A 10,276-nucleotide genomic window follows, 5' to 3' on the forward strand; every position below is an offset into this window, starting at 1 on the left:
AACAGTATACTACAGGCTAATATTGTAGGACTTGTTTGGGAGACTTAGCCTCTCAAAATAAATATCCCAATGTCGAATGGCCCATTTTCTCGCTAACTTGCCGCTTATGAGTATGTAATAAATTTAGAATCAGAGAGCTTATGAATAGAAGTGAGTGCTATCAACCACTCTAACTAAAAGAAATTTGGTCTCATGGGTTTGTAAAACACATTAATTGAATGTAGTATATATTCTACTCTTGCGATTTTGACATTATACATTATATGTATTCAAAGTGTTATTCAACAAACTTTAACGTTAAAACGTTTTACAGCAAAACACTATTCCAGGTGGCACTGTACTTCCGTATGTAAACGTGGAAGCTACGTGAGAAAAAACGTATGATGTAAAATCAGTAAATACTGTTACTACAGTGTTAATCATGGTAAGTTTAAATATATTTGGAACGTGGAAGGACTTTATTAAGATATTTAAAACTTTGTGTATTAAGGCTAAAAGTATAACTTTTTTTTTATATTTGCTGATTTAGTTTATTAACAAGAAATCTCACAATTTAGTTTTAAAGTCATAATTTATTATACTGTACTGTTTGCAGGGCTTAGAACTAGAACTCAGATTAGAAGTAGAATTTAGAAGTGGTAGAAGTAGAATTGAAATTGATAATTAAAAGTTGAGAACTTGAGTCTTGTTTTATTTCATTTAATTTTCAACTCCAGTTTCAATTATTTGTAAATTGCGTTTAGTTAATGTTTTTTTTTTTTTCATTTTAGTATTTTCGTTGTGTGTAGTCTATCATAATTTATTCTAATATTTGAATAATAAGTAATAGTAACAGTAAATGAGGTCGCCCAGTAAAAGTAAAACTGCATTTGACTTGGAGTAAATTACACGTATTTAGTATAATTTACTTAAACATGAAATCCAATTTGCACAAGAGCCTAAGACCAAAATTAGGGCTTTATCAAGGCCATTAAACTATTTTTTTAAAGAGGGCCAGATAGGCGTAGACAGGCCAGAAGTATTTTTCTCTGAACATAATATATATGGGCAAATATTTTTTTTAAACCTGGAGGGTGCCAGAGTTTTTCTCGAGCAAATCAAGGAAGTGGTTAAATGACATTTACTATTTGTGAATGTCTCTTTTCTTCAGCAAAGCATGCAATTTTAGTGAAGAAATGAAAGAATCCATGAAAGACCTAATCTCTTCCTCGATATCCTACTACTGCTGAATTAGCCAAATTGGAGCTCAGAATTTACTGGAGTTATTATTTATTGTTCACAACTTTTTATATAATAGCAAACTGTGATGACTGTTGTATCAAATTGAATCACATATTGAAAAAGTAATGTTGATACACACAGAGTAAAATTAATGTAAAATTGGCCATGTAAAATACAAATAAACTTTGAAGTGAATAAGCCTTAGCAGCCTCAATACCTTAACAACAGTATATTAGAGTAATTATCATATAAGCTTTTTATTTGTTAATGCAATATTGCTTGTGATGTTGAGCAGTCTGTCTACAGTATGTTACGTCTCATGTGCTGTACTGTATAAAAATGGTAATACAGTGATCAAGAGCTTGTTCAATTTGTTTTAAACTTTTGAAGAATTGACAGTTAATTACATGTTATCCATAAGATGGTATCTTTTTTTCTTTAATTCTCAAAATATGCAAAGGATTAGAGTAGATAAAAACATAATTAAAGAAACTCGTAATTTTATGCCCGTGCATGTACTATTTTAGTTAGCATTTTATCGAGATTGTGTAATTGTGGTTACTTTGTTAATTATACCCAATTCTCAGTTACCAAGTTAGGTGTATACAAACTTCATCAAAGTGACCAGTGGCTAACAATGAAAGTTTCAGCCATACAAAGAATGTACAAGCTCAGTCTCTTCTTTGGACTATTAAAACATAATTGAGCTGAAGAACAGTAAATCGGAAGACATCTAAAGTTTTGTAATGTTTAACTTTTTATTTCAGATTTACTAGAGCTCTGTATATTTGACAACCTGAGTATTTTTAAAAACAACTTCTCTCGGGCAACTGAAGAGAAATTTCGCTCCTTCAGTTGACAGCTTTGCTGGAGAAGTGAAATATCTTGGTATAGGATTTCTTTTCAGTTGCCTGAGAAAAGCTGAAGTTTTTCCAGAAGTTTCTTCAATTTTATGTACGTAATTCTTAAAATCAAGTTATGTATTTATTAGCCATATTTTTTGAATATATGTAACAAAAATTGTGCAATGATTTTTACTATATTATCAGATAATATTAAGCCTGAATATTAAATATCAGTTTGTGTATTCTTTTACACTATCCTCATGAAACTGTGATGTACAGTATAAAACACACCCTATTTGTAGAATCAATTCCAACCATACATTATGGTGTGTTTGTTATGCTTAGCCTGCATCACCAAGTAGTACGAGTGTTGGAGGAGGTCGTTCTCCTAAAGCTATGTCTCCGCGATCAACTGGAGGCTCGACAGTAAAGCAGAGGTAAGACACGTCAGTTAACATTCAACTTAGCTTTGCAGTAGTTTTTGTTGTGAAATAGACTTGTGACGTTTCTTTCTTGTTAAAGCTTTTTATTTTGTATATTTTCTGCTGTTTTTTTTTTCCAATATCCTTACTAGATAGTTTCATCTCACTACCGTAATGGTAATGTCTTCTCAAAGTAATTTGTGTTATTGTTTTGTTGATTTAAACAATGTATTTCACCTTTAAAATTAGCCTAGTAATCTAGTGCACATTTCCAATACTTTATCAAAGTTAAAATTCCTCATATTTCACTCTAACTGTAATCTTCATAGATATATTTCGAGTGATTACTTAAACATAATATTTCAAATGAAAGTCTCATCAGTACATAAAACCCTGCTTATAGTTTTTGGCTGCAGTACTCAGTATTATTGGTGTAACTTAGAAATCTTAAGTTACAATGTGAAGGAGGATATTATTTAGTTTATTATATTGTTGTTTAGATGCATAAGACAAGGTTTAATACTTCTTTAAATTAAAAATTTGTATATTTCAATAAAACTAAGTAAAAATGGTATAAAGTTGAGGCTATTGTAAGATCATCGTAGACTTATAAAAAAAAACCTTTAGTAGGTAAAACAGATTGCTAATGTTTCTTCAAAAACTGTACATATGATAAAATATTAATATGGAAGTCCTTTATCTAGTGATCTTTAATAACATCAGATATGTTTAACTTTATCCATTTGAATAATAATCTTAGGAAACCTGGTTCTGGAGCCAGTGGAGGTGGACATTCGAGAGGTGGAGTTCCCGCTGGCACTGGTGGTATGTGGAGGTTTTACACCGATGATTCACCCGGTATTAAAGTGTAAGTGTTTAACAAAAGGCGATGACGATGTGTGTAAAAATATATACTAGACTTTCTATATGATTTTATGAAACAAAATTTGCTTAAATCCACGATTCATAATATAGTTCGTCATACTTAATCATCTTAAAAGTATTAACATATCTTGTAGATTGTCTGTGCACTGTTAAATATTGTAAAATCTTGATATATGAAAAAAAAAAGTTAGTAGTTACATCTAGTTTCTGTCAGATTATAATCAGAACTAGAGAGTACAGTGTTTACAACAAACCTAACAGTATCTGTTATCCAATGAGCATCTATCAAGTACATTAAAATGTAATTGCTGGGATGTAAAACTGGTTAGTTGTTAAATCTAAGAAAATAAGAGGATTATTTGAAGGACTCTAACATAGAATTTCTGTCTTCCAGAGGACCTGTGCCAGTGCTGGTCATGAGTCTGTTGTTCATTGCCTCAGTTTTTATGCTCCACATCTGGGGAAAGTACACCAGAAGTTAAGAGCCGATAAACACAGTACTTAACGAGTGGGACCACAGTGAATACCAGACTAACTACATCCATCATAAGGTTTATTCACTATTTAACGTGATGAATATGGTATTGGCAGGTTTTGTATGTGTGTATACACTATATATAACTGATGATTAAAGATGCTCTTTTAATACCGATGTTTAATTTTTTATTACAGTTTAGAGATCCATCTGGGATTTACGTATGTCTGTGGCAAAAAACTGTACAACCATTTATGGAAGTTTGAAATTATTATTCTGGAATAAAACTTTTTTTTTCTTGAGAAAACAAAAACATACTTCACAGTTGTTTAGTTTAGCCTTCGTAGGGTGAAAAATACAAACCCAAGCTTTACTTCTTAACTACCTTTTAACGGAGTCCTTGATTTCTGGATTTAAGAATTAAATTAAATTGTATTAAAACTTACAATTCAAACTTCTTTAATTTACAATAATGATGAGATTATTTGGACGAGACGACATTAGCGTTAGACAGGATACACCATCTGACTCGTCGTCAACACTGTCCAAGGGGGGTAGCTTGTGAGAAGCTAAAGTCAACCAGTAACATGAAGAAGGATGGGATTATATCATTGTTGAAAAGGAATTCCAACATGGCTTTCTAACCCATTTTTCAAGGTTAGGTCAGTGGTAGAGGGTTAAAAATGTGATGTATCATATTTAAAAGAGGAAGACACCAGTTCTTCATTATAACTGGCTGTAAAAATACTGTTATCAGAAAATAACCTATTGGCCAAACTGGGTGAAGGTTTTAAATAATAAATAAAGACTCAAGAAACTAAAAATTAAAATGTTTATAATAATGAAGACTTCAAGTGATCAAGTTCCTGAAAATGAATTCTCTCGTTAACAGCAGTTAATGATTACCCATTACTTCACTTCACTGTCGTGGAAAAATAGAAAACCAGACAGATTGGTTTCATGAACATGCTAAAAATGTGTAATTTTAAATGTCGTACTTTAGTTTTAAAATATTTTTTAAGTTAGTGTGGTGTCAGGTTTGCCATTTTATAAATTGTTAAAAGTTATTATCAAGTTTGGCCAATAGATGCCAATTTATTTGGTACAAGTATTTTTCATACAACTTCTAAGAAATGTTCTTGATACCCAACAAACTTTTACTTAAGAATTGTGCCAAAAGCCATATTTGAAAGAAATTAATATTGACTTCACAGCATCCAATGTGAACGGTTGCTATGTATAAGGTGTGTGGAGTTAAAGCCTGTCGACACTATTTCACCCAGATCTGATGTAATGGCTAAAAACGAGTCCGTAAGCAGGTAAAACAATGTGACCATGGTCACGTGTTGTAAATGACTGCACTTGGGGACATTGGTATGAGGACTAGGTAGTAGCCTTTTCTGTGAAGATGTATTAATATATCATGGGGGTGTGTAGTCAGTAGTTCAAGGTAATACCCCTTCCATAAATCACACGTAAACCGCTCCTGGTTTCAGAGCACCCACCTTTCAAATAACAATGAAAGCAGATTTCTCTAGACATCTGTCATTATCTAGACGAGAGCATCCTTCTTATAGTAAGTGCTACTTGCGTACAAGGACAATTATCAGACCCCTGACAAGAAGTGTATATTAGAACGATGTATAGTAGGGTTTTATAGTAAGTGCTACTTGCGTATAAGGACAATTATTAGACCCTTGACAAGAAGTGTATATTAGAACGATGTATAGTAGGGTTTTATAGTAAGTGCTACTTGCGTATAAGGACAATTATCAGACCCCTGACAAGAAGTGTATATTAGAACAACGTATAGTAGGGTTTTATAGTAAGTGCTACTTGCGTATAAGGACAATTATCAGACTCCTGACAAGAAGTGTATATTAGAACGACGTATAGTAGGGTTTTATAGTAAGTGCTACTTGCGTATAAGGACAATTATCAGACCCCTGACAAGAAGTGTATATTAGAACGATGTATAGTAGGGTTTTATCTTTCATTAAGACACTAAATCAATGGCCATAATATCTGCAAGACAGTTTTTAATATACCCAAAATGTATTTAACTATGAAACTTTCATGAACATTCTCAGTTTTATCTTGAAAACTACTCTAACAGAATTTTTATTTCTATAATTTTACATTGAAACTTTTCGATAAGAATATGTAACATACATAACTCTAGGATGTTTAATAATAAAAGATCATTTCACGAGTTTTCCAGGAATGCTAAAAAACAGGTGATCATTTCATGAGCTTCTCTGGATACTTAGAAAACAACTAGTCTAATATTTAACTTGGAAAACCATGAAGAACAGTAAAAATTTTATTATATATATATCAAAAACAAACCATCATCTAATAAAGTCGAAGCTCTCAATTTCAAACAATCCTTCAGTCTAACCTGCTTGCTCAACAATTAATTAAAAAAGCACAAGTATTTGGATCTTTCTTACAAAATTGATGAACATACATTAAAGATATTTTGGTACATATATGTAATATATTTATATAAAAGCTTTAAAGCCTTGATTTGTAGAACTGGTGACAATCTTTGCTTCCTTGTTTTTAACAAATTAAACTATAGCTAATAAAGATGGTTTTAACAGTTAGAACATGACACAGTTATTTCTAGTCTTGTTTAGATAGAAAAACTACTAAATAATGACTAACTGTAAATTCTTTTCCACCAAAATATTAAAGGCACATACTTAATAATGAAGTAATTAATAGCAAGAGTGGGAGCCGACGCTAGCATGTTGCATCGGCAACCGTAAAACTGCTTCTTACCAACGTTCTTCATTTCTCCGATCACACGTTTTATTGAGTAAAACAGTTTATAGTAATTTGAATCGTATTTCAAATATACTTGAAAAATGTAGCAGTAGCAATAAGGTTCGTTAATTTCCAGTATTACCTCTTTATATAAAGCTAGCATATCATACTAACCCACTGTTGTAGCTGTACATTTAAATTTTACAATGGTTTAACATTTAATAAACAAATTAAATCCTTTGTACTCTACGAATCATATAAAATACAGTATCTCTTCGAATCTCATTTTTGTATTTAGAAAACTACATACTAGCTAAAAAACATATTATCTTTTATTTCTAAGCATGTTAAAGACTTCTAGTAACTTCTATATTTTTAGTTGTTGTTTTTTATACATCTTTTCCACAGTTTATAACCTCTATATTTTTAGTTGTTGTTTTTTATACATCTTTTCCACAGTTTATAACCTCTATATTTTTAGTTGTTGTTTTTTTATACATCTTTTCCACAGTTTATAACCTCTATATTTTTAGTTGTTGTTTTTTTATACATCTTTTCCACAGTTTACTCAACATAAAAGTTGTTTATTTTTATAAGTTATGGATGGATAAGGTTATGTTTGGTTTGGAAAATTTTATTCTTTAAAGAATTGAACAAAGACGCTATACAGTAACAAACAGAAATATTTTAAAATAAGATCACAGCCACAAGTTTGACATACTTCTATTGATGCACCAAAAGATCTGTAAAATACCTGTCGTTGATAATAGATTATTTAAATATCCTTTTGAAAGGATTTTTTTTTAGTCTATTTGGTAGTTTTTGAGGCAGAAAAAAACAACCATACAAGAATTGGTATTACATTTCTTGTTACCATATCAATGTACATTAGACAATACAAGAGATTTGCTTATAATTAATGAAAACGCTGGAATTTTTTTAAGCTGATAATTATTTTTATTACTGATACTGCAGCCTTTGATGGATGTTAAAAAGTACTAAAAGCTTACGATGAAATATAATTTTGTTAACAAACGTCCTTGATGACGATTCCAAGGACTTGAATATTTCCACATTGCTTATTTGCCACACCTACTTAGCACTGGAAATGGAGAACTAAAACTTATAAACATTATACTCTCGCTTGGAAGGATTTGTTTCGGTTGATTTGATAGTTTTCAACCCAAAAACAAACTACAAGAATTGGAATTACATTTCCAATTAATGTACCACTGTACACGTCAAGAGATTCTGAAGGTTGTCGTAACCAACAAAGAACTATACAGTTATATATGAACACAAAAAAAAAACGTACTTCTCACACCTAGGAACATCATTTTTGTCAATGTATAAGCTGTGAGTTCACAATTCTAAAAGACAAAGAAACATGATTTAATAAAGCAGACAGTCTTGTTACAATCTTTCATCATGCACATTTCATACGTTGTGATCTTTTATCATTCAAACCTGACACTCATTCACAACTCGAACTCGATAACAAATCGTCTAATAATTAAGTAGGACCACAGTTTCAATGCATTTAAAATAAATTTACTCTCATGAAGATGTTTCTGAGTACGTTGTAAAAGAAAAGACACAAATGTATAATGAAAACAAGTTTTTCTCTACGAATAAATTGATCAATCCAATGACTTGTTTTTTTCATAACGTTTAGGCCTAAAAGTAAATTATTACAGAGAAAAATAAGTTTTTTTAACCCATGCTTCTGCAAGAACATGCTTAAATGACATGTCATTTCCAAACAATGCTTCATAGAGATATTTGTAACTCAAAGTAGTTATTTCTCTTATATATTTTTTCTGGATGTTTCTTTAAGCTTTGCTCTTAACATTTTTGTTTTATGCTAAGATGTACACCATCATATTCCCCAATTTTACATCTTTAAGCAACAAGTACACTAATAACTTTGTCGATTGACTTAAAAAATAAACAAAAATGAGATGGAAAGAAAACTGTTTGCAAGTATACGGTCAAAATCTAGCAAGTTTCTTCTCTAAAGTCAAAAACACACACACATAAATCATAAAATAGTTTTAAATACTCTATAACATCATATCTTCTGAACCCATTTCAGTGTTGTTTTGGATCTGAGATGACGGCAAAGAAGAAGACAGTTGGGGTATCGTGGATGATGTCTGAAAACGGACAAACCCAACTTAGATACATTTGAAATTCTTTAATCTGAAGTATACGTACAAAACTTTAATGCAATAAAGAAACATTCTTGATTGCTTACTTGATAAAAAAGAAAAAGTTTAAACTAATTTATTGTGGATTATGGCAGATTGCAAACAAAGCATTCTTGGTAGAAATCTTGCGAATAAGAGTGGACTTTTGAGGCAGTTACACAAAACAGAACTAATATTTATGACAAAAGGTCAGATTATTCAAAATGAAATTATTTAGAAAATTCTTGCTCAGTGGGAAGACATACACCATAGACCTTGCATTTTTATCCCTTCTATGTCATTTTGGTCTATACAATATGTGATAATCAGGATTAGGTTTAATAAATCAGCAAAAATGATGTGTCTTTTGGATACAGTATTCAAGTAGTTTTTTTTTTAGCACTTATGTTTAGTCTATCAAAAGGTACTCTAAGTTATATTAGTCTTGCAATTTGTTATATAGAAATGAGTATTAATTTAAAACCTATTCTTGAACAACTATTATAAAATGTATATTCATTGGCTTTACAACACTGAGCGTTGCAGTTAAGGTGACCTGATGGGGTCTCGTATCAGTTGTAATACGAGAATACCACTAGTAAACATTTTCAAGAACAGTTCAGAGGAAAAGTAAAAATGCTCACCTCGAATAACAGCTTCCTTACGGGAGATGACGGGAGACTATTGGAGCAGGTATACATAAACCTTGATGGAGATGCTGAGCTAGGTGGACTACGTGAATGCCCATTAACAGAAGGTCCTCCATCCTGTTGTGGTGAGGCTGAAACAAGTGTTACGATTGTTGTCAATAATCACGTTACACTAGTACAAGTGGTACTGTAGCCGTAACTATGTAATGTGCGAGATTTAATTACAGCAGTAATCACGTTACACTAGTACAAGTGGTACTGTAGCTGTAACTATGTAACGTGCGAGATTTAATTACAGCAGTAATCACGTTACACTAGTACAAGTGGTACTGTAGCCGTAACTATGTAACATGCAAGATTTAATTACAGCAGTAATCATGTTACACTAGTACAAGTGGTACTGTAGCCGTAACTATGTAACGTGCGAGATTTAATTACAGCAGTAATCATGTTACACTAGTACAAGTGGTACTGTAGCCGTACCTATGTAACGTGTGAGATTTAATTACAGCAGTAATCATGTTACACTAGTACAAGTGGTACTGTAGCCGTACCTATGTAACGTGTGAGATTTAATTACAGCAGTAATCACGTTACACTAGTACAAGTGGTACTGTAGCCGTAACTATGTAACGTGCGAGATTTAATTACAGCAGTAATCACGTTACACTAGTACAAGTGGTACTGTAGCCGTAACTATGTAACGTGCGAGATTTAATTACAGCAGTAATCACGTTACACTAGTACAAGTGGTACTGTAGCCGTAACTATGTAACGTGCGAGATTTAATTACAGCAGTAATCACGTTACACTAGTA

The 10,276-nt window shown here is 31.6% G+C and overlaps 2 protein-coding genes across 2 annotated transcripts in view; one reads left to right on the top strand and one right to left on the bottom strand.

Moving 5' to 3' along the window:
- The first annotated feature begins 322 nt into the window (after nucleotides 1-322).
- Nucleotides 323-4,025, top strand: LOC106470763 (protein transport protein Sec61 subunit beta-like). Its single transcript, XM_013931330.2, has 4 exons — nucleotides 323-424; nucleotides 2,412-2,503; nucleotides 3,249-3,356; nucleotides 3,768-4,025. Exons 1-4 carry the CDS (start codon nucleotides 422-424, stop codon nucleotides 3,853-3,855), a joined length of 291 nt encoding a protein of 96 aa, XP_013786784.1. The 5' UTR covers nucleotides 323-421; the 3' UTR covers nucleotides 3,856-4,025.
- Nucleotides 4,026-6,158: 2,133 nt separating this feature from the next.
- Nucleotides 6,159-10,276, bottom strand: part of LOC106470762 (uncharacterized protein C6orf106 homolog) — an 11,484-nt gene continuing 7,366 nt past the window's right edge. Inside the window, exons 5-6 of the mRNA XM_013931328.2 lie at nucleotides 9,454-9,590; nucleotides 6,159-8,776 (exon numbers count right to left, since the gene is read on the bottom strand). Coding sequence (XP_013786782.1) covers nucleotides 8,684-8,776; nucleotides 9,454-9,590 — 230 coding nt within the window. The 3' untranslated portion in view covers nucleotides 6,159-8,683. The remainder of the gene's footprint in view (nucleotides 8,777-9,453; nucleotides 9,591-10,276) is intronic.

The sequence above is a fragment of the Limulus polyphemus genome, unplaced genomic scaffold (assembly GCF_000517525.1).
Source record: "Limulus polyphemus unplaced genomic scaffold, Limulus_polyphemus-2.1.2 Scaffold4206, whole genome shotgun sequence".
NCBI lineage: Eukaryota > Metazoa > Arthropoda > Merostomata > Xiphosura > Limulidae > Limulus > Limulus polyphemus.